We start from the raw sequence: 25,228 nt of genomic DNA, 5'->3' as shown, positions 1-25,228 counted from the left end.
ACCCATTTTTGAGCCACCCAGCAAAGGGGACCCCCCTGTAGCCCCATTTTGGATCAAAGGCCCTTAAGGATTTTATTTGACTATGGAGCAAAACCAGGGATAACCAGCGGCTGCTGCTGAAGGTGAGGAGCACCCCGGCACCACCGCACGTGCACGAACCCCGCTATAGGGTGCACGGCCAGCTCTCTAACATATAGATATATGGCGCGCACATCCCAACGCGTGCAGGCCCCGGGAAGGCGTGTGTGCGCTGCAGCGCATCCAACGAGGCACACACGCATCCCCACGCATGCAGCGCTGCGGGCCATGTGCACGCGGCACAGCACCCATGCACCCATCCTGCAAGGCAGGCGCCCACCCCAGCACACGGCCGGGCGCGGAGCGGCGCTGCGCGGGCCGGGCGTGACGCCACTGCGGGTTTCTGCTCATTCTGCCAGGCGACAGGCTGCGCGGCGCGGATCAGCCCCCCCGTCCCCGCCGCCGCACACGGTGCGCAGTGTCCCCGGCCCCGCGCGCGCCCCGCCCCGCCCCGCATCCGGTCACGCGCCAGCTGGGAGGAGGGAGGCTGGCCGGGTGCGTGGCCAGGCGGGAGGGCACGCCCCGCTCCCTCGCGCACGCCTTCCCCGAGCGGCCGCTCCCTACCTCGGCCCCGCCCATTCCCCGCTCGGCTCCGCCCTCCCCCGGTGCCCTCCTCGGTTACCCGTGGTGCCGCGCGCGGGGCTGGCACTGACGTGGCCGCGGAGCGCCGCCATCTTGTGTGCCTGGGCGGAGAGCGGCCGAGAGGCGCAGGGGGGAGCCGGCTCCGAGCGGGACAGACCGAGGACAAGCCAGACCTACTGCCCGGGGCAGCAGCTCGACGCCGGTGGGTTCACCGACACCTTCGCCCTCCCTCCTTCCAGCCCCTTCCCCGCCGGCCCGCTCCCCCGCCCACACCCTGCGGGAGGCGGCGGCCCGCGGCCGGCTGTGAGGCGCCGAGGCCTTGTCGCTGAGGGGAGGAGGCGGCGTGCCCGGGGTGAGCGGGCCCGGTCGTTTCTTTCCAGCCGTCCTTCTCCCCCCACCGCCGCCCTGGTTCGGCGGCTGCCGGCGGAGGAGCGAGCCGCAGGCAGGCCGCAGCGCAGGCCTTGGGGAGCGCGGGCCTGGTAGCGTGGCAGCCCTGTCTGCACACACACACACCGCCTGTGGGGCAGGGTGGCTGGGCCGGGTTAGGGGGGTACCAGCCTTTTTGGGCCCTGCTGGGGAGGCGTGGGCACGGCGGGAGGGGGCACCGCTCCGGCTTCCCGACAGCTGCCCAGGGCCCGGCGCCGCTCCCCCTACCGGAGGCATTGGGCGGGATGGGCTTCTCCTCCCTCCGTTCCCCAACTCGCACATTCCGGCCTCAGCCCTGCCCGTGAACGGGTCGGAGGAGAGGCGTTTCCTCGTTTTCCTCCCCCCGAAAACCCTCATCGTAGCGGAGACCTAGTAGCCCCGTTGGGGAAATGGGGCTTGGATGAAACTCGTAGGAGAGGGGTTCTTTTCCTTTAAGCCGTCGGGTGCTGAGTAGGGCTTTCAACTAGTTGGACTGAGGCGGGTGGTGGTAAGGAGTTGAGCTTTAGCCTGGAGCAAACTGCGTTTGCCATCCATGGCTTGGGTTTGATGGTCTAACGAGATCAGTTTTCCTTGGCGTAGCAGCTCCCGGTGGTAGGATATTATATGCTGTCTGAAAATACTATATCTTGTCTCTGTGAGTAGTTAACATGATACTTCGGGCTGATAACCTCTGTCTGATAAAATGATAGGCCAGCTATGCGAACCTTTTCACGGAGGAGTCCATTTGCCCCAGTGCAGCATGACTAAAACTCTGCTGGGTCATAAAACTGCCTAAATGCTGTGTTTGACATTGACCTTGTTGCTTTGCTGCTAGGCTCTTGCCAAACCGAATTCCACAGGTTGATTAGAGTTGCATCCAGAGGTCTTGTTTTGAAATGTAGCTTTGTCAATAACTAAAATGCAAACTATTTATATAACACTTTGAACTTTGTTTTGCAAGCAGCAAGGCTAACAGCACCCCTTTGCAGGATATTCTATTAACCTTATTTTTCAGGCAAAGAAATTGAGTCAAAGTAAATTGTCCAAGGTCATTTAGCAGTATCGTTATTACTATTTTTGCTACTGATTTGGAGCGAGCACTTTGCTAGGAAAAAGGAACTGCAGCTGAACTAGAGGATTGCTACTTGGTTTTTGTTTATGGGTTTTGTAATCAAATCGTTGGTATAAGCACGCATAGCCTTACAGATATAGAAGGGGATACTCTGAAAGGAAAGTTTATGTGCTCGGTATGATGCCACTGATTTCCTCTGTTAAAAACATCTGCAGTGCTGGAGAACCCTGTTGGACTGCTTTCCCTGTTGTAGTAATTACGTTGGGTGAAAGGGTGAGGAAACTCGCCTCACTTGAACCTCTTAAACTCAGTTGCTTTGCCAAGTTTATTGATGCTTCTACTGTGGTAGAGCTTCAGGAGTAAAAATGGCTCAAACAGATGTCATCTCCACTCAGAACAGCCTTTGCTGCTGCTGTGGTCTGTGATATACGTAATAGTTGCTGGATCATGTTTAAAAGGCAAACACCTGAGCGTAAATCGGTCCCCGGTGGTCTGAGGCATTTGCTGAATGTTGAGGACTGCCTAGTTGCGAAATACAGTTGGAATCTGAAAAGGGACTGGGCAGGAGTGGTGCATTTTCGCTCAGTGCGCATAGTTCCCTGTGTGTTAGTCATGCTGACTGAGTCGGGGGCAGGACTGGTCACAGCTTTTCAAGGCAAACAACATGTGTGTGGGAGTAGGGGGCTGGATTGTAGTCCTTATAATTGACCAAATTGTATTGTGCTCCGGTTACACCTGTTTGAAAGCCAGCTTTAAGCAGTAGCATTTCTACTTCTTGCTGAGGTATATTTATCAGATAAACTATTGATTACGTTAACTGCTGGAATTAGGAAAAGCTCACAGCCCAAGATTCCAGCCCAAGATTCCAGCTGAATTTGCAGTGGTGAAGTTTAAAGAACCACTTTTCTTGAAAATTAAGTTTGCTTTAGAAGTAAGAGCTGCTGAGATGTGTAAAGAAGGACTTTCAAGCAATATTTTTTTTTAATGGATTTCAGCAGCTTTCAGAAGGATCTAGATTGCCTTACAGTGGATAAATTTGGTGAACATAAGTTAACTTTTTCTGGAAAGGAATAGTTCCGATTCTTTTTTTAGAAGTCTTTTGAAAGTTTGCTGCTGGAATGTTATAGAGCTTGTATTAGAGCTAGCACTGTCCTCAGCCATTATTCCCTTTCTTTAACTGATGAGTAAAGAAGTTTATAATCAGCTTCCTACTACAGCAGCTGTTTTTCTGTGTTATTCAGCATTTTTTTCTTTCTGCTTGTGAGTATCCAATTTTATTTCTTGTTTCTAACACATGCAAACATTGAAGGACTATGGTGCTGCTTCTGCTGATACTTCAATTCTATTAAAACTCTCATGTCTAATATAGCTCTTTTTCATACACTGATCTTGTACCTAACAACTAGCTGCGTAGGCTCTGCTTTGATGTTTCCCCAAACCCAATTTCATTACCCAAGCTCTCATGTGAGTTCTTGCCATTTCTACTATGAGTGTAAATGTTGACTTACTGCCCAGTTACTGGGAATGAATGACAGGTTATTTGGCTTAAAATTTAAGATTTTGAATTTGTGAATTGTTCAGTCTCAAAAAAACCCTGTGCAACACTTACCTGAAAAGAAATGCTTTGTAATAACCAGTTCTCACAGCAGTATGCTGGCTGTTTAACAGGTGATTGTGAAGTTGCAGTCCAAACTTGGGTGTCACAACTGCATTGTCGGCACCACTTTATTTCCTGAGCAGCTACAGGCAGTTCGCAGGGAGGTGATGGATGTGCTTTATCTAAAAGCATGAACAGTGGTCTCCTGTACTTTTCCACCTGTCAACCTGTTCTTTAAATAAAATATTTTTCAGACCAGATATGTGTTTTTCCTCTATGTTAGCTTGCATGCAGTTGGGTTACATGTGGTAGTGTATAACTGCTTAAAACAGTTAGAGATTTTGCTGTGAAACAGAAGTACCTTGCTTCCTGTGCCCAAAGGTGAGAATAAGGGAGTAACTGATCTGGGTTTTGAGTGTCAGGTCAAGTAACTGCCCTCTTTGCTAGATGCTGACTTTTTTTTTTCTTCTGACCAGTATTTTAGTTGCTCTTGTGCCTGAGAAATAGGCATGACGCCAAAGGAAGTTTTCAGTCTTTTGCCCTTGTGATCTTGTAAGTGGAAATATTTTGTTTTCCTGCCACTCTGAGTCCAGTACTCTCAAGAGAATGTCACAGCATGTGGAAAATGCGCTATCTGGGTAATGTGTATAGACAGCAAGATGTTCAACCTACTTAAAGGTTGAACAGAGGTGCTGCATAACAAGCAGCTCTGTGTTGGGTTTTTTCACCCAGCTTCTCGTTTGCGGTCGACTTGTCCTCAGTCTGTCTTGAACCATGCAGTGTGCATCTAGGTGCTCTTTAGTTGGTCACTGGAAGCCTTCAGTGGCGAAGTCCAACTACACCTCTTTAGATGCAAGTACAGTTATATATCTTTAACTTTGATTTCACATGAAGCTTCAATGCCAGTACCATTCCTCTAACTTCTCGCAAAAGACAAATAACAAGGTTATGATTGTTTAGGACACCATTTCCATCTCACACTTGGCAGAAGCACCCCCAGTGTGAAGTGGGGAAAATTATTGCAGTGGTGGGTTTTGATCTCCACAGTTAACACTCCCCTAGTTTTAATGGGTACAACTATACAGGAGTTGGGACTTACTGTTAATGAAGAGCTCTGAGAAGAGGTTCTTGAGGAGGCCTTTTATTACAAGGGTATATAAATCCAAGATAATCCCTGCGGTGAAGAAAGAACCTGGCCGCCTTGTTAGCTACTCTAACAAGTTTATGTCTAGTGATGTTAGTATGGTCTAAAGTCTCAGTTAATTCAAACCAAAATTATTTGAGTTAAATTCCAGGTTTAAGGCCCCAAAGTTAAAGGGCTTGAGTTGATAAGTAGTCGTCTTTCACTCAGGTTATCAGATGTGGAAGGCCAGTAAACAACTCCTAAAAATAGTTGAATGTAACTGTACTGAAATAGTTCTGTATTGGGCCACCCTGGCTATATATAAAGAAGTGTTTTGATCAGGAGTGTTTTTCGAAATTTGCTGTAACAGAACACTTTACTCTGTAAAGAAATTACTTCAAGTTCAAAACAATGCAGATGTACTTAACAGACTGTGCCTGCTGAGTGGTGATGTGACATACTGTGGTGATAGATTAATCCTAAATTTTAGCAGTGTTCTATTCTTGTTGAATCACTTCTCACATTCGCTTCTAAATAGTGCTTTATACTGTAAAGAACAGGCTGCCAAGTTAGATTTGCACTTTATTTGCCAGTTGTTCTTGTATGTAACACCAGTAACAGTTGTTGAACTTGATGGTGTTTGTGGTTTTTTTAAAGGCATTCTCACCTCTTGTTTACACACAGATTTGATCTTTTGTGTGAATATTTTGTTCTCTTGACGACTTAAAACCTTCTAAAATGCTATAAATTAGAAACATGATACAGGCTGACTGGTGGTATTGGACTGGATTTCAAATCAGTACTTCTGTTAAATAAAAAATTGATCAATTTTTGTTCTCCTGTGACTGATGCAACTAGTATATTAATAACAGGTTAGGAATTACGGGTTTGGGGTTTTCCTAATTGTGTTAGAGGTGGAGTTACTGCTTAGGCCAATGTCAAGTAGACTTTCCTTTAAACGAAAGTCAGTTGTCTTGATAAGCGCACCAGTTTTACTTGCCATAGGCATCTAAGCAAATAGAACAAGGTGCAGAAAGCCACTGGGAAGAAGCTTTTTGGTAAACATGCAACTGTTAGGGGTTTTAGCTTGTGATTTAGCATTAGTATTTTGACTGATGATAGCAGTGTTAATGCAGTATGTCATTGGTAGCGCCACCATGTTTCTCTCTCCTTGAAACGGGCATTTAAAACAAGATATGAACGCTCTAGGGAGATGTGATAGTTCCCAGAGACAACAGATGCCCTCTGTACCTCTCCATCCAGTGTGCTGTGCAGAGAAGGGGCAAAAAATTAAGCCTGTCTTGACTGATGTTAATTGCTGCTGGTATTTTTCAGCTATATAGAACAGATTGCCGAAATGATTGTGCCCAGCAAGTTTAGTTATGCCATTGAAAAGTTTTGAGCATTATTTTTTCACTGTGGGAGCCTTACGTGGTAAGTGCTGGTATGTAACAGTGAAATAAATGTATTTCTATACTGTGGGCATAATATGACTCAATAATGCATATGGCATTCTCAGTCTTAGCCTCTATGGGATCTTAGCCTTTTGTCTACTATGGGATGTGTAAAGGAATGGTGTAAACCTGAATGAAACAGTGGCATTTACCACAACTTGTGGCTCAGTGAAGTTTAAACACTATGTGGTCAGAAAGAATTTTTCCAGAGGTACGAAATTAAGGTTATGCAGAGATTTCAAGATGTAGCTATACTTTCTTTGATGTGCAGCATACCTTCTGGTCACACTTCTGTGGGATGGCTTGTTAACTAACAGCTCATGCAAGAAGTTTGGAGGTCAAGAAGTGTTTGACTTCTCAAGATAAGCAGCCTGAATGAAATGACATTAAAATGCATTAACGTACGGTTAAATATAAAATGCTGCAGAAGATTGTGTTCAATGATCTTTGGCCTTGAGATATTCCTCAGAGCTCTTACTCTAACCACCTACAATTAATAAAAGCAAATTCATGTTCTTACTCAAGGGCCATATTGCTTTAACAGACACTGTGCTGTCTGCAATTGCAGACATTCATTCGTTTCTAACTCATTACATAGAACCTTTCTGAAAAAGGCTGCCTGTTCTCCTAATTGCTTATCTAAATGTATCACTTACTAGAAAACAGGCAGCTGAAAATACCTTGTTTCCTGAAACAAAACTATAGTCTTACCCAGTTGAATGTCCTTCTTGCTGTTTACCAGTGGCAAGTTATATCTTACCTGAACCTGCCTAACAGGTTTTTACTGCTGTGAGGATCTTGAGGTGGAGTAGACTACTGTAGGGCTGTGCTTCAGGGCTGCGATGGGCAGGGAGAAACAAGAGTCATACAGGCAGTTCAGTTTTGGGGTGATCTGGGTTTGTTGAAGGGGTGGTGAGCTTCCATTTCTAGAAGCTGAAGTCACGCTGTGGGAGCGTGCATGCTAAGTGCTGCAAAAATAGTCTGTGCTATTTATTCAAATTGTTCCATTTCATACACAGATCTTCCTGCTTAGCCTGATAGATGCCCCTTTTGAAGACGTGCTGAAGTACTATGGGCAGTACTACAGCAAGCCATATTATTTTAAGTTTTCAGGCATTTTATTGAAGTTGTGCTTCTAAAATGATCGGTGCAGCCATTACTGAAAACATTTGGGTTGAGGAAAAGAAAAGGTTAAGCTTCAGTATAGAATATAGGCAATGTATTGGTAAGTCTTGATACAGATCGTGAATGTTGAAGATGCCTGAAAAGTGCTGGGATTGCTTGGTTAACCTAAAAGGGTCTTAAGCTTCGTCATATTTTCAGACTGTATGTTAGTTCTCGTGGTCCAACTAATGGACTGAAATGGGAATTAAAGTAAACAGATTCAGCTCTGAAGTACAGTGGAAGTAATCGCATGATCCCTCAGCTGAGTTGTATTAATGGGTGGCAGCGAAGTCCTGGGAAGCAGCTCTAAACTGTCCCAGCAGATTCTGCTGTTGTAGTGTCTGTGCTGCTTGACAGCAGGAATGGTCTGAAAAGCAGAGACCTGATGGCTGGTCACAGTTGTGATGATGATTTGGTTGAGGATTTTAATGATACCAAGGAAGGAAATTTAGGTGTCATTTGGGGTTTTATTTTTTGGTTTTGGGTTGTTCTGTTGGGTTTTTTTTAGATAATATAAGGGAATGAAATAATGGCAGGGGCAGTGTAGGGAGAGGAGTATAATGTACCAAACCATGGGAGTAGGGTTTCTTTTTCTGTGGCAGGAGACGAATGTGATTCTAGCTGCAGGTCAGAGGATGGTCCTGCTGATGGTGAAGACAGAGACCCTGTCTTTTGCCTCAGCAGTATCAGAGTCACTGGGGAACCACAACAGCTTGTGGGAGTCCTGCAGATGGGTTTCTCCTAGTATTTTTCTTTTAGACAGCAATGATTCAGCTGCTTTCTAGTCAACACCTGGACATGCTTGTCTTGCAGGTGTGGGCTGTAAACTACATTTCACTGCCTATAAAAAAAAAATTAGGGCTTTCTGCAATGTCACCTACCCTGAACTACCGAATAAGTAACAGAAGTGGTTTGCATGGTAAGAATGTGGAAGAGAGTAAGAAGGAAATGGAGACCAAGTGCTTAAATGCATCTCAACTTACTGTCATTCATTTAAAAACAAAAAAGTAAAAATATGGAGGATCAGGGGTGGAGGGCAGACCTGACCGGAAAATAGCTGCCAGGAAAACAAGGATCTAATGGGGTTCGCTACTGTTAGCGCCAAGTGTAACTTGTTCAGCAGACTGCGACTTCTCCAGGGTGGGGAAGGATGTCGTGCACCTAAATGCTAAGATTTTGCTGTGTTACTTAATTACTGCTATTGATCCAAGCATTTAATAACCTGTTCTACTTTCAAATGTGCAGAAAGGAAAGAAATGCATTCTTCCGCAGGGCTTCTAAGGTCTTCTTGCTACGAAAGTTCTTACACTCATTTTGGAGGGTTACAAGAGCTCTGATGAAAGGTTCAACCCTGACTTGCTTTTCAGGTGAAGTAGAAGATAGAGGTAGCAGGAGCAGCCAGACAAAGGAAAGCTTTGCAGCCTCCCTCCCCTCCAGCCCAGTAAGAGTTGCTGTTGTGGCCTGGGAAGTGAGATTTCCTGCTGTGTGAGTGATTTGGATAAATAGGAACTCTAGCAAAACTGTTTTCTCTACTTCCTAATTAACTTTCCTGTTTATACAGCTTTCGTATGTTCAAGTGGGAGTTGAATATTCATGGTCATGCTACAGAAATGTGAAGGAAATGGTGGAATAATGGAACTTTTAAACCTTCTGTTTGGTTTCAATTCACAAGCTGCTCTGTCAGGTTTATAGACAGGCTTAATTTTAAAGTTTTGGTAAAAATAAATTTATCTTTCACTCAAGTTACTTCAGCAAGTTGATGTGGTCGCTGATGTCATTCAGGAACTCTGGAGTGGACTTTGAACTTCACTGTGGAGTTCCTTGTGTTAAGACATGTGACTTAGTTAACGTTACAGTGCTTAACTTCTGGGTTAAAAATTGTCTCCAGCAAAACTTCCTGAGAAGAGCAGAACTGCTTAGAGCTCTCGCACTGCTGAGTGAGGAAACCAGACTTCATACGTCCCTAGCATAGAGCTAAACAGAGTGGGACAAGATTTTTGTTGTGGTGTGCTTTTTCAGTTCAAAGGTTGGTTTAATGGTCTTAAATAGATACTCTGTAAAGTCTGTTTCCATCGAGAATTTTGCTTCAAGCACACAGCTTCATCATGAAATACAGAATATCATAGAATCCCAGAATGGTTTGGGTTGGAAGGGATCATAAAGACCATCTAGTTCCAACCCCCTGCCACATGCAGGGCCCCCAGCTCCCAGCCCCGTCCAGCCTGGCCTTGGGCACTGCCAGGGCTGGGGCACCCACAGCTGCTCTGGGCAGCCCGTGCCGGCGCCTCGCCGCCCTCACAGGGAAGGATTTCTCCCTCAGCTCTGATCTCCATCTGCCCTCTCTCAGCGCAAAGCCGTTCCCCCTTGTCCTGGCGCTGCAGGCCCTTGGGAAAAGCCCCTCCCCAGCTTCCTCGCCGGCCCCTTTGGGTGCTGGAAGGTGCTCCAGGGTCTCCAGGAGCCTTCCCTTCTCCGGGCTGAACAGCCCCAGCGCTCCCAGCCCGGCTGCACAGCAGAGGGGCTCCAGCCCTCTGAGTGTGTTCGTCGCCTCCGCTGGGCCTGCTCCAACAGGTCCGTGTCCTCCTTGTGCTGAGGACCCCAGAGCTGGATGCAGTATGCCAAGTAGGGACCATATATATCTTCAAAAGAAGATTCAAACTTCCTGTTGTACTTTATGTGGTGTGACTTGGTTTACAGGAGACCCATCCTTTGAATGTTACACACCTTGGATACATGTGCTTCTGTTGCTCTAAGCTTGTATTTTCAGTTGGGCTTGGTGTTGTCTTTTTAAACTGACATCCGAGAGCTTCTAGACAAAGCAGTGGTAGATGTGTGAACTGTCACTATCACCATGTAACATCCTCATCAACGCTTCACTGTAAAGCTTTCAGGCTGCTTTTTTCATGCCTTATGTGAACAGAATAATAGTGCTCTTGGTTTTTTTTATACTTGGTCTGGTTTTTAACTTGCTGTAAACTACATAGCAGTAAGTTTGGAAAGGGGGGAAACTTGTGGTGAGGTAGATGCTGTCCCAAGGGCACAGAGAGTGTCTGTTAGGGTTGGAGTGGAGAGGCAGTTCCTCCAGTTCCTCAACAGGAAGCTCCTGGTGATGTTAATCACTTCCAAGGTCCAAGCAGAAATGTTTGCAGTGAAGGAAGAAGCATTCATTTCTAAACCTGCCTCTCAATGTGGCTATTAATTTTCTATAGTTAAATTTCAGTAAATGTGGTTCTGCTTCCTACAGAGGGTCTCCCTGCAACGTTAATTACAGTAATACTGCTTTGTGTTTACATTGTGTTTGCAGGCTGTTTCAACCTCAAATACCTCTCAGGGTTGAGAGGAAGGAAACTGTTTTGAGTAGGAGAGAATCCAACCTGTATTCTGAGCTTCCTTTGCAAAAGAAGGTCCAGCTATTGGTACGCTAAGCAGCAGAGAGATGAGCACACATCTAAAACTTTAACTGCAGGTTGATTAGAAAAATTACATTTTGTGGTTCACTTTTAGGCTGCAGATACTTTGTCCCCTGTTGTTATGGGATAATTTATCTGAAGTGGTCGGTTGCCTTGAAAGCAAACCATGAATTTTGCAAACAAAAGTTTGAGAACAGGGTTTAATACTGACATCTCTAAAAGGATATTTGAATGATATAAAGCACTCAAAGCAGTGTCATTTTTATGGACACCATTTTGGCATGACTGTTCATCTTTGTATTGCTGAAGTATGGGGAAAAATCATGTGTGGTGGTGGCTGGGGTGACTATAAAGGATTCATATTAACTGATAATTTGTTTGGTTGTTGATTATGCCATGGTAACCGATGAGTGATACTGTGATCTTTCTCCTCTAGACTTCAGTGGCCAGTGAGAACATATCTCAAACATGGGAAATATTTTTGCTAACCTCTTCAAAGGCCTTTTTGGCAAAAAAGAAATGCGTATTCTAATGGTCGGTCTGGATGCTGCGGGAAAGACTACTATTTTGTACAAACTTAAACTTGGTGAAATAGTAACTACTATTCCTACTATAGGTAAGATTTTTTACACTTTCGTAACTGCTTGCTTTGAGATTTGGGTCTTATTGTTCATAGCAGTATCTTATCTCAGCAGTCACTCTGTTGATTTAAGTGACTTGACTCTCAGAACAAACAATTGATAAAACCATGGTATGAAGATGGCACAGCCAAATGTTCCAGCATGAGAGGAGATTATATGACTGTTGTTTTTTCACTCCATTCCTTCTCTTCAGTCACTTGTGGAACAAGCTTTTATGGGCCACAGAAGGGCAGTCCACACTCTTAAGCGTGTTGTGGTGTCAGGCAGATTAGACTGAGAAGCAGTGGGTGTCACGTTTTTTGAGGATGACTGTGAGAATAGTGTGACCGGAGACATACCTTATTTGCAGTCCTTAAAGCCCAGGGGTTTTTAGATGCAACATAGTTTGCTCTGTATAAAATACTGCTGCTCAGGTAGCAATTACAGCTGCTGTTCATTAGTTTGATTGGGGTGGGAGCAGGAGTTCCAGAGAACCCATGTTTGGCTGCTTTGAGGGTTTCAGTGTAGACTCTGTATTTAAAGTGGATTTAAATTCTAAGATAACTTTTTTTAATGGTAACATTCTGAATATGACTTGGTCAATACAATAGGTCCAGGGCCAGCTATGTTTAACTGAGATTTTTGCCACAATTTCTGTTTTAGGTTTCAATGTGGAAACAGTAGAATACAAGAACATTAGCTTCACAGTCTGGGATGTAGGCGGTCAGGATAAGATCAGACCACTCTGGCGCCATTATTTTCAGAACACACAAGGTGAGTCCAAACACTTAAAATCACAGCTTTCCAGAATCTAAAAGGTTCTTTTTAATGTCCTTACTAAGTTGGGGTTTTTTTTTTGCAAATGGACGGAGTGGGGTGGGGAATTACTGATTATTATTATAAAAGGATGTGTTTATATGCTGCTCTGGCTCTTCTGTTAAGCTAGTGCAGGTTCAAAGAGAGATGGGATGGGAAGAAATCTAGAAACCAGTCTTCCTTGTCCATCAGACTTGAAGTGAGATCAGAATTTTGCTTTTCTTCTGTAAGCATCACAGGGCTCTGTCTTCATTTCAAAGCCAAGTCTTTACTACAAGCTCTAACAGCCCCATGAACTGAGAGTCTGTCATTTCTTCCACTGCTGTGCCTTTATAAATGCATGCATTTGAGTCCTGTCACAGGATTTCAAGAATTGCTACTCACTGGAAAATATCAAGTGGTTTGTGTAGATGAAGCACACAAGTTCCTAAAACACGAATGCAAACTAACACTCGCTTTCAGCAAGAACAGACTTTCTTTCAATCATGAGATGACAGTAATAATTCAGTATATATCAGAAAAATACCATTTCCTTGTTTTGCATTATTTTCTCTTTAATGCTTAGTTCTGACCTCCATAGGTATTTATCATTTGTAAATAACTTCTGGTGTATGCTTATTTTGATTGTTTGCTTATTTTTAGGTCTGATTTTTGTGGTTGACAGTAATGACAGAGAACGAGTGAATGAGGCCAGAGAAGAGCTTATGAGAATGTTGGCAGAAGATGAGCTTAGAGATGCTGTTTTACTAGTGTTTGCTAACAAACAGGTATGTCCAAGATAGGTGTCTTTCTGTAAGAACTTTTGAAAACTTACAACATATTTGTGAGTGCTAGATACTGAACTTGACATTCATGTTTTCAGTGTAATAATAGATAAGATCACAGTAAATGTCCAGAGTTATTGAGGACAACAAACCCATAGATTAAATTAGCCTGTTCTCATCTGAAAGGAGCATCCTTCTAAATAGTCTTGGCTAATAGAAATCCTTGTATTTTCAGTTTTAAGGAAGAATTCTACCAGCTTGATTTTTAAATTTTTTTTAAGGTTCGCTTGGCTCAAGTATGGCACCCTGCCCAAGCTTCCTCCAAACAGAGAGGAAGGCAAGAAGAATGCCAGAACCTCCCTGAATTCTTCAGTTGGAGTGTTTGAAGGCACTGCTGGTGTTGGTGAAAGCACTGGGCTGACTTTTAATGTACTTGTATTGCCTCTAGGCCCAGCTGATAGTTCTGCCTTTTATTGCTTGTAAAGGCCTTGGCAGCTTAAACCCAAATGTTGAGGGTCTTAACTATGACTTGTGAATTTACAGAAGGATTGGCATCCTTTGTCAATTGCACAGGCTCTATTGGGAAGGGTAAAGAAGCTGTAAGTCTTGTCTAGGAACAGGAAAGGTAGACTATAAACAGAAGCAGTACTAAGCCAAGTACTGCTTTGTGACAAAAGTTGATCTTAAATCGTAACTGCAGTTGCAGAAAAACATTTCCTGAGTGGAAAGTGAATGAAACAGACCTTGAATTGTAAGCAGTTTGGGGTCAACACTGAGGTGCTTGATGACTTGATCCAAATGTCAGCTGCCTGGCTTCTGCTTTCTGAAGAGGAATATTCCATAATACGTGCTTTTTGATCGTGTTGTTAAATCTTTGAGACTTTGTCAGTTTAGGGAAAATAGCTTGAATATAGAAGTAATCCAGTGAGTTTTTCTGAGAGAAGTTCTAAGAGCTTTTGACTTTCTTTTAATGGTTTTAAAGCTGATGATCAAAAACTGTTTAGGGAGGCAGGCATTTCTTGTCAGCAACTGGGGGAGAAAATGACTCTTCTTCCTTCCCTCAGGACCTGCCGAATGCGATGAATGCAGCAGAAATCACAGACAAACTTGGACTGCATTCTCTTCGTCACAGGAACTGGTATATCCAGGCAACCTGTGCCACTAGTGGAGATGGTCTCTATGAAGGACTGGACTGGTTGTCCAATCAGCTCCGAAACCAGAAATGAAACCATAAACCTTCCTCTTCCCTCTTTTTCCACCCCTCCCTCTTATTTCCTCCTATTCGCCCTTTGCTTTACTCTAATGTGGCAAACTGTGCTACTTTGTGGTATTGAGTGCCGGAAGCTGTTTTCATTTCTTTTGTCACAGTATATATTGCATCATGCTGTAAATGTGGCAAATACAAGCCTGAAAACAGTTAGGTTTCTTATTTAATGTAAATAGTTTTTGTTTCCAATGAGGCAGTTTCTGGTACTCCTATGCAATATTACTCAGCTTTTTTATTGTAAAGAATCAACTCACTGTTAGTACTTGGAAGGGATTTAAGTGGGTTAACATAAGGGTTGCCAGTGGTCCTTGTGCAGTAGAGCTGAATACTATCTCAGTTGGGTTGTGAGATCTGTGAGATCCATTTTGGCGGTTGGTTTTTAACCTGAATTCTGTATTTTTTTTAAATAGTCAAGGAAAAGTAAAAACACTTCAACATACAAACGTTTGACATAGCTTCTGCTGTTCTAGTTCTAATGTGGTGATTTTTGATTCTTTTGAAATGCTGAAGCAATGATCGACACTCAATTAGCTTCATCCGGTTAAAAAACAGGTCACAGTTAATAGATCTCTGGCTCTTTCTGTAGCTCATAGTATGTGCTCATATTTGTTCATACTTGTTAAAAGGTTTGTCAGACCTGGTTTAGATGAGCTTGCAGACTCATGCTAAACATCTGACTTTTGGTTCAGGTGGGATTTATTGCTTCCATTGAACTTGAATAATTTCCAGAAGTTTAGCCTGTCGTATTTGTCAAAAGTGTTTTGTACTTTTCTTGTGTGTAAACCACTCCAGAAGGCAAACTTTTCCACAGAAAGCACAGCCTGTACTAGACCTAAGCTCTATAGGCAGAAAGTACTGTACTTTAACGTAAGAATTGCCATGAAAAACACCAAACATCTATGTATAGTGTCTAGGAAAAAAAAGCATGAGAGTTTGGAGAGTCATTCCACTCTAGAAGTATTCAATCCCATTTTGGAACAATCCCATATCTGTATATGTGTGAAAACCCTTGGCATCCCTCATACTGCAAGGTTCAGATTTGCCATCAGAAAAAAAGACCTCTTTACTTTTCTTTTGTATTTTGATAAACACTGAAGAAGCTGGAGCTGTTAAACTTTAACTTGAGGAACTATCAGAACTGGTTTATTTAGTGTTGTGGAAACCTTTATTGCTTTCAATACACAATTAGTAATCAACTGTTTTGTATACTTGTTTTCAGTTTTCATTTCGACAAACAAGCACTGTAATTAAAGCTATTAGAATAAAATCTCTTAACTATTTCATGTTTTTTATGCCTTGCTGTTCATTTGATCATCTTGGCAGAATCATAAAGAAATACTTGTTGAATAAAAAGTTTCATGAAACTTGCACTGGTATCATGTTGTTTTGTATCATCTTTGTTACAGTACCGTGTCCTTAGATGAACACAAATCCAACCAGGATTTTGCCACATGACAATTTCAGGACATCGCCTGTATTTTCCAAATAATGTGTGGTCCCTAGCTGGGACTGCTGTGGTGAGGAGGTGGGCAGCAGTTCTTCGGTGCTGTTGGCCGGGGGTAGTTGGCTTCTGCTGCAGTCCCTTCATTGCCTCAGGGGCATCTGTTGAACTTCTTGAGTAGTCCCATCACTTCCCAGAACAGATTGCTTTACCTGCTGATCCCACTTGATAATAGGATTGGTGGACTAGCAGTTTTGGAGGGGGGTGGGGTGGGTGGGGAATGGAAGTCTGCCTTCCTAAACATTTTGTTTTGCGTTTATTCTGTTCTGCAGTCCTCTCTGGACCTGGCACAGAGCTCCTCCCAGCTGATCACCCTGCCTTCCCCTGTCAGCTACAGCTTCTCTTCACTGAAGGGCACGCTTGGGCTGCTGGCCAGCTACTTGGCTGCTTTCCTGGCCGGAGTTGCAGCAGATTCCCCATTACACAGGCTGGAAAACTGTCAGATGAAAGGTGCATTGTGCAGGTTAGAGAGCGATCTCCCTGGTGCGGAAACCTGGGGCTTCGGATGGGTATCAGAGGGGGACGGTGGCTGTGCCAGGAGGAGACAGGCTGTTAACCTGGCATCTGCTTTCTTGGTGTCAAATGAGAGCTGGCCTGTTGGATGATCTCATGATCTCTGTTCAACAGATTACACTTCTCTTCGCTCCCCAGGTTTTTGTTTCCTCTCGGAATCCTTCAAGCAACATGGCAGCTGCTTAACGTGTACGCACAGGCCAGCCCTCGGGCCGAGCCTCAGCGCGTGAAGCTGTCTCTGCCCTTCTGTCTTCAGCTGCGACAGCTGCAGGGGGCTCAGCTTTTTCCAGGATTCCCAGCAAGGGCTGCCTGAGCCCCGTGTCTGTCGTTGGCGCTTGTCTCTGTAGTAGAGGGTAAAGAGTATTGAGCAAACAGGGGGATTACAAAACTCCTGTAAGTCAGGTTATTCTTGCCTTGAATTTCAAGCTCTGAATCAGGATGTGTGTGTGCCTAATAGGGCAGGACATCTATTTATTCCTGTTCTGGGTGGGAATTGAAGGGCCAGCTCTTCTGCTGGAGTCGCTTTGTGCCACTGAAATAAGCAGAGCCCCCCACTCATCTTTTGTCCCCCACCCCTAAAAAGGTGGAAGATCGGTGGTGACACGGCACCCTGACCCCAGTGGCAGCAGAGATGCTCCTCTGAAGCAAAACCTGGTTTTTACCTGAGGCGTGTCGGCACAGTGTCCAGCTGCACTGCAGATCCAGCTCCTCTGCACAGAATTTGCTGCTGGCCAGGGCTGGAAGGAGGAGAAGATGGGGAGTGTGCTGATGTTATCTGAGATCAGCATGCGTCTGCTGGGGCGGCACAGGCTTTGCTCTGTTCTGGGCTCTGCCAGGCCCCCGGGGATTTTAGCCACACATCCAGCGGGCAGAAGGCAGCTTGGGCCTGGGAGAAGGGGTGAGCAGAAGCACTCGCTCCTTTCGGCTGGGCCAAATGCTGCAGCTGGCATGGTTCTTCCTCAGTTCACTCAGGAACTGGTGCAGCAGCTCGGTGGTGAGGTAGCTGGGGTGGGTTGGGGCCAGGCTCCTTCACCTCCACTCAGCTCATTTTTATCTCGTCTGTATTTCTCAGACTTGCTCAGATGGCAGTTCTGAGTATGAAATAGGCACAGGCACCCCCTTCAGACAGCGCGGGGTGTAGGACCTGCTGCCCGGTTCCTCCGTGTGGGGTCACAAGTGGGGGCTGAAGGAGAGGATGCAGCCAGAGTGACACAGACCACTGGGGGGGTTAATCGCTGGCCCTCCCTGTGCTCATTCACAAGCTGGGGGGACAAACCCGGAGCCCTCTCTGTCCCCCCCTTATCCCCATGAGCTGTGCTGCTCCATCCATCCTGTGTTCCTGGGGTGGGTGAAGCTCCTGTGGTCCCATGAATGGTTTCACAGGGCTTGTGGAAAGCAAGGGGAGGAGAGGCTGAGCTGTGGGGTCGGGGAGGTGGCTCACAGCGTGAAGCATGGCTGTGCAGCCAGGCGGTAAATGGGGGGTGAATTCTTTGCAGGTCCAGGAGCAGAGAACAGAGGCACAGCCTTCCCGGGAGGCAAGGGCAAAGCTGGGGAGGGGCAGCTCTCCAGGCCAGGCTGAACCATGCCAGGACAGCCATGCCACAGCCCCTCTGGCACCCGGCCTGACATGTCAACGCCCTCTGGCACCAGCTGCCCCTTCATGACATGTGCTTAGAGCTGGGAGTGCGAATCATCCCAGCAGAGCCCAGCCCACTGGGAGACATAGGCAGGGGAAGTGGGAGCCCGTGGAGGGAGCATGACAGAGCAGGATGCTGGTTTCTTTGCTTCTTGTGGTGTTTCAGCTCTCCTTAGTTCCCTTTTCAGCCTGGAGCTGCCAGCACTGAGTCCCCGTTAAGCACAAGCCTGCTCCACTATCCCCACCGCTGACCTGCACTGGGACACTCCCAGTAAGCACTAGTGGCAGCCTGGACCCCCAAAATCCCCAGGAGGGTGACCCCGAGTTCAGTCTGATGAGTGCCAGCAGTGTCAGAGCCTCCAGCCAGGGAACACCTGGGCTCGGGGCTATCCCAATTGTGCCACGTGGGTTGCACGTGGACAGTCACTCAGTGGGTCCCTGGGCTGCATCTGGGGTGCAGCTGCTCAGACCAAGAGAAATGACCCTGTGACCTTGCCAAGAGGGTTGTCAACCCCCCAAAAAATCTGGGGGGGGCGGAGGTCACCAAAGCTTGCAGTTGCTCTGCAGCATCTCCTGCTGCCTGCATCGGTGGGGTTAAGCACGTGCTTGCAGCCCGGGCGGGGAGCGGGACAGAAGGGCTTTATTGCAGCTCATCACCCCGATCCCGCTGCATCCCCCCCATGAATGCTGCCCTTGTTGGACAGGGCAAGCCTGGTCCCACCCTGCACTGCAGCACGGCTCCGCACCCTGTCCCTCCTGCCCGGCTGCGGGCAGGGCAGTGGTACAGCCGGCGAGATGGCAGAAGACACCCCCAACGCTGCCAAAGCGCAAACCAAGGCCAGTTGCCAGCCCGAGGCTTTTGTCTGCCAAGACACACAAAACCGCCCTGTCTTAAGCAGGAGAAATTGCATCATTAATTACACAAACGAGGCCCTTGTGCTTGGCACGGCCACTCTGTCAGTCGGCGATGCTCCAGCCCAGAGTTGCTTGGGACAACCCCTTCCCATTTGGATCAATATTTCTATTTATTGATGTAGAATTCCCCTTTCTCTGTGCACCAAGTACATAAATACTCATGTTTTGAGGTTTAAAATCCTGGATGGGAATGGAGCTTGCTGCTCCCTGCCACAGGGTGGACACGACCAGGGCAAATGTCTACGGAAAACGCCCCAGTCCCATCCATCTTCCCCTCAACAGCTGAGGAATTATTTCAGAGGTTCTCTTTGCAGCCACTGATTAGGGCAGTTTACTTTTTTTAATCCAAAAAAAGTTGGGTTTTGACCAAAAGGAACATTCCATCACCCTTGCCCACAGCTGCCCGAGTCACAAAGCCCCTGATTTTCCCTGATCTTGGGCTGGGACAGCACTCATCCCTAGGGGAGGGGCTGCTCTGTCCCCACACAGGGGATACTGCCGGAGGACCCCATGGCATGGACATCCTGATTTATGCCACCCCACAGGAATTTGGGGAGATGGACCCACCTCTGCTTCATGTCCCACCAGGGAGACAGCAGCTTCTACTTGGGTCTCCTAAATTAAAAGCTTTTGGGGATGGGAGGGGTGAATGTCACCTCAGGGCAGCCTGGCCAGGGCTCTGCCCTCTCCTGGGAGTTCCAGGTGGGGTGTCCTGAGTGCTCCCCTGCTTGTGTGTGTGCCCTATGGAGAGTATGTGATGTCCCATGTGGAGCACCCATCACCCCATGGAGAGGACATCAACCTACAGAGAAGACCCATGACCCTTGAAGAGCACCCATCACCCATGGAGGGCATCACCGCTCCATGGAAAGCACATGTGGCCCCATGGGGAGCACCCATCACCCCATGGGGAGCACCCTTGTGACATGAAGAGCACCCGTCACCCCATGGGGAGCAGAGGTGGCCCTGTGGAGAGCCCCACAGCCTGGCCATTGTAAAGCCATCGGCTCCAAGATGCAAAACCCTCCCAGTAGTGAGCGAGTCCCTGCTTTTATTTTGCAGCTAATGAACATAAGGGAGGGTTTAAGGAAAAAAACTTCAGCTGCTTCACTGGCAGTTACTTGAGGCCATGGAAAGAAGGTATTAAAAATACTAAAATAATAATAATAGCATCCAAATTCTCTTCACATAAACACGAAGCATCTGCAGCATTCCCAGCATCGCAGCCAGAACCATCCCAGCACCAGCACCCACTCACGGCATCCTCCGTGCTAAATCACACCTGGATAGATGGATCCAGGGAGCGAGGAGAAGGGCGCCTGGGCACCTGCTGCCCCCCCCCCCACACCCCGGTCGGGGGCAACAGCGAAGGGAGCAACGGCGAGGGGAGCTGCGGTGCTGCCCCAGGTTGGAGGCAGGAGCTGCGGGCAGGGAAGGGGCAGCTGGCATCACAAAACAAAATGCCTTGTGCCAGGCTCAGCCCTGCAACTGCAGAGCTGCAGCTTTTTTAATTTAATAACCTTAAAAAAATAGATAGCTTATGTGAAACCCTGGAAAAACACCGGGTTCCCTCTCAGTCCTCCGCATCAGCGTTGCCTGACCCCATGGGACGAAGGGGACCTGCTCCTGCTCCTCTTCCTCCCCTTGCGCCGCGGGGACGGGTCCCGACCACGGCCGTCCCTGCTCCGGCTCCACCGACGGGCAGGACGGTGCTCGGGGCTCCTGCCCAGGTCCCTGCTGCTGGCAGAGGAATCTGTGTCATGCCGACGCCGGCAGCCATGCCGCGATGTCTCGGGGCACTGCTGGGTTTTCCTTCGGTGGTGCCTACGGGGATGGAGCGATAAGTGACAGCAGGGACATCAGGGAAAGGCTAATTCCAGGGATGAAAAAGGGATTTTGAGAGCCAGGAGAAGCTGACAGGGCATCCTGATGCCAGCCATCACCGTGTGGCTCTCCTGAATCCTTCATCCCATTTTCCAGTGATGATGGTTCATGTCTAGGGTTCAGCCCCCAGCCCAACCCAGCTACCTCTCATCCTGGTCCGGAGAAGAATCAGAGGACGTGGGGGCAGCATCCCTCTTGTGATGCTTGTCCTTCTTCTTCTCTTTCTTATGTTTCTTCTTTTTCTTCTTCTTTTTCTCCTTTTTGGATTTCTTGCCACTCTCTGGACTGCGAGGAAAAGAGCAAGCAGTGAGGATCCCTATACTGCACATCCCTCTGGCTCCTCCAAAAACACATCCCCATCCTTCCTTCCAGCTGCATCCCACCATGTCCCTCCCTGATGAAAGAGAAGCTCCCAGGAAAAAAAAAAAAAAAAAAAAAAAAAAGGAAGGAAAGAAAGGAAGGCAAAGCAGGCAGAAAAGAAAGGAATGCTGAGAAGAAGGGGAAAGAAGAGGGAACAGTGAAAGACCAAAGAGAAACAAACAAAAAGACACAAAAAAACAGAGAAACAAAAAAGAAACAAAGTTGAAACAAAAAAGAAACAAAGTTGAAACAAAAAAGAAACAAAGTTGAAACAAAAAAGAAACAAAGTTGAAACAAAAAAGAAACAAAGTTGAAACAAAGTTACAACAGTCAAAACAAAATTGAAACAAAAAGAAACAAAGTCGAAAAAAAAGAAACAAAGTCAAAAAAAAAAAGACGGCAAAAGCAGGGGCGGTGGGGGCATGGGAGGGGGCACAGGCAGGCACCCCCCAGCCCGCTGCCACACGCAGGTTCCACAAACCGTTCCCCCCTCACCGGCCATCCCTGGCGGTTTCCCACCAGCAGGGTCCCCTCACCATTTCTCCTCCACCTTCTCCTCCTTCTCCTGTTTCTTCTTGGAGCCAGACATCTCGGGGCTGCTGGAGACTTTCTGGTGCTGGGGTTGGGGGAAGGGGAAATACGGAGTCAGTCTGTGAGCCAGCAGCTCTGAGTTACAAAAAAAGAGGCTTTCTCCCATTACAAATTAAATTTGAAAAAAATAAATAAAATTGGAAAAATCCAAATTAAAAATTACAGCTGGGAAAAAATAAATAAAAATTATTTTTGGTAAAAATAAATAAATTTAAATGTGGAGAAACTAAAAATTAAATTACATTTGGAAAAATAAAAATAAACACAAATTTAATTTGGAATAAAATAAGAGTAAATAAAAAATAAATCAAATTTGGAAAAAAACCTAAAATACCCACAAGAGCTGCTTTCAAGTTAACAAATTATCTCTGTGCACACAGGGAACGGGGAGCTTTTGCAGGTCTCTGTGCTACAACCACCAGCTTTGTTTTTAAATAAAATCTCCTGAGTGAGGGGCAGGGCTTTCTGCCCTTCCTGTCTTTTATGAAACTTCAGGAGGTTTAAAAATTTTGTTTCTTAAAAGAATTAAAATTAAATTTCTGAAAATAATTACATTTCTTAAAATCATTCAACTAAAATTTATTGAAGTAAACCTATTAAAAGAATTAAAATTAAATTTATTTAAAATAATTACATTTATTAAAACATTTTAAATTAAATTTATCTAAAACATTAAATAAATAAAAATATTTATTAGGCTGGCACCGTACTGTGAAGACAGAGAGCCCCATCTTGGCTGCCTCCTTGTCCTCCTTGGAGAGCATCACCCGGCCAGCGCTGCCGCTGGGGAGAGACATTGCCACGGTGAACCACAAAAATAAAAGAAAACCACAGAAAAAACAGAGAGAAATGGCAAAATTAAATCTAATTGCCCCGAAACAGGGTGGTTTGGTGCAGGACCCCCCCCCACCCCGTGAGCCGTACCTGGAGCTGCCCAAGCCCACCACCCGGTCCACATCCTTCTCGTCGCGCTCGGCGCCGTCCCGCTTGCACACCTCAGCCAGGTCCTGCAGGGGGGAGAGCAGCCCGTGTCCCCCAAACCAGCGAAATGGGGGGGGACACTGGGAGGGGCTGAAGGGGGGGGGGCAAGGAACCTCGTGAAGCCGAGCCAAGGCAGGGGCAGGGTCCTGCTGGGGAGGGGAGCCCCCGGCACCAGCACAGGCTGGGGGTCACTGCTGAGAGCCGACCTGGGGCTGCTGGTGGGCAGCAGGTTGCCCCTGGGTCAGCTGTGTGCCCTGGTGGCCAAGGGGCCAGTGGGGTCCTGGGGGGGTGTTGGGAGAAGCGTGGCTGGCAGGTGGAGGGAGGTGGTCCCCCTCCTCTGCTCTGCCCTGGGGAGGCTGTGTCTGGAGTGCTGTGTCTAGTGCTGGGCTGCCCAATTTGAGACTGGGAGCTACTGGACAGGGGCCAGCAGAGGCTGTGAGGATGATGAAGAACGGAGGATGGAGCATCTCCCTGCTGAGGGCAGGCTGGGAGCGCTGGGGCTGCTCAGCTGAAGAGCAGACTGAGGGGACCTCACCAATGTCTACAAGGATCTTCAGGGCGAGTGTCAAGGGGACAGGGACAGGCCCTTCCCAGCAGCAGGACAAGGGACAACGGGCACAGGCTGCACCATGAGAAGTTCCTTCTGAACATGAGAAAGAACTTTGAGGGTGACAAACGCTGGCACAGGCTGCCCAGAGAAGCTGTGGGGTCTCCTCTGGAAGCATCCCAACCTGCCCGGATGCGACCTGCTGCAGCCTGCCCCAGGAGAACCTCCTTGAGCAGGGGGTTGGACTAAGTGGTCTCCAGAGGTCCCCTCCCACCCCCACCACACCATGATGCCCTGACACCACACAGCAAAGCCAGGGGGACACATGGCTCCCCCCTTACCTCCTTGCTGAGGCCGGTAGGCTGTCTCTTCACATTCTTGTAGCCCCTATAGAAACAAAAGTGGGTGATGCAGGGTAGTGGGGGATGATGCCTCCCACCCCTTATTTTTCGGGGGTTGGGGGGGGTGTGTGCAGACTCACAGGGCTGCCATCATGGCTTCCTGCTCAGCCAGGCGGACGGCGGCCAGCTCTTCCTCGCGGGACACCGGGGGGGCTGTCTCCTTCTTGCCCTTGGTGTACCAGGTCAGGTCCTTCCCCTTCTGCCACCGGCCCACCGGTGCCATCAGGGAGTTCCCTGTGGGGGACAAGACACCCCCCCAGCACCATCACACCCAAACCCCTCCATCTGCATCCCAAAACCATGTCAGGTGGACAGGGAGGATGGGGATGGGAGGGACGGGGGGGAGGGGACACGGCCAAGGTCAGCCCTTACCCAGGTAGTTTTCGCGCTGTTTGTCTGTCTTGACATCCTCCCAGCTGAACTGGTCCTGGCCCCCCCGGACCCCTCCTCGGGATGAGCCGAACATGGTGCCAGACCCAACGGTGCTGTCGGGGAGGGGCTGGTGACCTGCAAAGGGATCAGCCCTTGGTTTGCCCCCCCCTCCAGCTCCTCTGTTTGACCCTGGGGGGGCTGATGGAGGGGGGGAAATGTGCACCCCCTGCCCGCGGGGCGGGGGGGTGTGTGGTAAGCAAAGCGCAGGGGGCGTTGCACAGCCGGGGAGGGGGGTTTGTACCCAGAGGGGCGTATGGCTTGGGGGGCGCACAGCCTGGGGTGGGGGAAATTGCCCAAGGGGAGGTGTCAGCGTGGGCGTGGGGTACGGGGGCTGGGGTGGGGTGTCATTCCCCGGGGGAAATTGCACGACCTGGAGGAGGCGGAGCGGTGGGGGGGAATTGCACAGCTGGAAGGTGGGTATTGCACGGCCCGGGGGCGATGGGGGGGTGCGTGGTCATGGGGAAAGAGTTACACGGTCGCGGGTTGCATGGCCTGGGGTGGGGGCAGCTACTGCCCGGTCGGGGAGAGTTGCAGGGGCTGGCGGGGGGTTACGCAGCCCCCGGGGGTGCTGCACGGCCTGAGCGAGGAATTGCATTGCCCGGGGGGGTGTTGCATGGCCGGGGGCGGGGGAGGGAAAGCACGGTCGGCGGGTGGTTTGCGCTGTCTGGGGGGGAATTGCACGGCTCGGGGGGCGGAGGGGGGATTTGCATGGCCCAAGGGGGAAGGAGTTGCAGGGTCGGAGGGGGGTGTTGTCGCACGGCCCGGGGGCGGCGGGGGTTGCACGGTCGGAGGGGGCAGTTGCAGGGCCCGGGGGGTGTTGCATAGCCTGGGGGGAGCTGCATAGCCCGGATAGGTGGGGGGGCTGCTGCATGGCCAGGGGACGGACGGACACCCCACCCCCCCCAGCACGCACCTCCCGCGCCGCTCCGGGCCCCGCGCGCCCGGCCGCTACCACCGCGCACAGCAGGGCGGGGGGGAGGCAGGCCAGTCCGGTTTGCGAAGCGGGCTGTACCACCGCACCACCGAGCGCGGGGGGGGAGAGGGAGGAGCCGTGGCGCTCCCAGCGGTGCCACCCCAGCTACGACCTGAGGCAACCCCTCGCCACAGAAGCGCACAAC

The 25,228-nt window shown here is 48.3% G+C and overlaps 2 protein-coding genes across 4 annotated transcripts; one reads left to right on the top strand and one right to left on the bottom strand.

Moving 5' to 3' along the window:
- Nucleotides 1-723: 723 nt before the first annotated feature.
- On the top strand, nucleotides 724-15,717 carry ARF1 (ADP ribosylation factor 1). 2 transcript variants are annotated; one of them, XM_055805271.1, is made up of 5 exons: nucleotides 724-862; nucleotides 11,319-11,498; nucleotides 12,166-12,276; nucleotides 12,961-13,085; nucleotides 14,147-15,717. In XM_055805271.1, the coding sequence occupies exons 2-5, from the start codon at nucleotides 11,351-11,353 to the stop codon at nucleotides 14,306-14,308; spliced, it is 546 nt and encodes a 181-aa protein (XP_055661246.1). In that variant the 5' UTR covers nucleotides 724-862; nucleotides 11,319-11,350; the 3' UTR covers nucleotides 14,309-15,717. The 2 variants fall into 2 exon arrangements, with proteins under 2 accessions (XP_055661246.1, XP_005229603.1); XM_005229546.4 differs by lacking the exon at nucleotides 724-862 and adding an exon at nucleotides 8,863-8,960.
- Nucleotides 15,718-19,945: 4,228 nt separating this feature from the next.
- C5H1orf35 (chromosome 5 C1orf35 homolog) lies at nucleotides 19,946-25,162 on the bottom strand. Of its 2 annotated transcripts, none has more exons than XM_055805261.1 (9): nucleotides 25,024-25,162; nucleotides 24,051-24,185; nucleotides 23,759-23,912; nucleotides 23,619-23,664; nucleotides 22,674-22,756; nucleotides 22,455-22,532; nucleotides 21,695-21,774; nucleotides 20,943-21,083; nucleotides 19,946-20,738 (listed from the first exon to the last, which is right to left on the bottom strand). In XM_055805261.1, the coding sequence occupies exons 2-9, from the start codon at nucleotides 24,142-24,144 to the stop codon at nucleotides 20,488-20,490; spliced, it is 927 nt and encodes a 308-aa protein (XP_055661236.1). In that variant the 5' UTR covers nucleotides 24,145-24,185; nucleotides 25,024-25,162; the 3' UTR covers nucleotides 19,946-20,487. The 2 variants fall into 2 exon arrangements, with proteins under 2 accessions (XP_055661236.1, XP_055661237.1); XM_055805262.1 differs by having other exon boundaries at nucleotides 22,460-22,532; nucleotides 25,024-25,159.
- Nucleotides 25,163-25,228: the final 66 nt, after the last annotated feature.

This window comes from Falco peregrinus, chromosome 5, assembly GCF_023634155.1.
Source record: "Falco peregrinus isolate bFalPer1 chromosome 5, bFalPer1.pri, whole genome shotgun sequence".
In the NCBI taxonomy this organism is placed as follows: domain Eukaryota; kingdom Metazoa; phylum Chordata; class Aves; order Falconiformes; family Falconidae; genus Falco; species Falco peregrinus.
The sequence above is the reverse complement of the archived record's forward strand: the minus strand, read 5'-3'. Positions and strand labels throughout refer to the sequence as shown.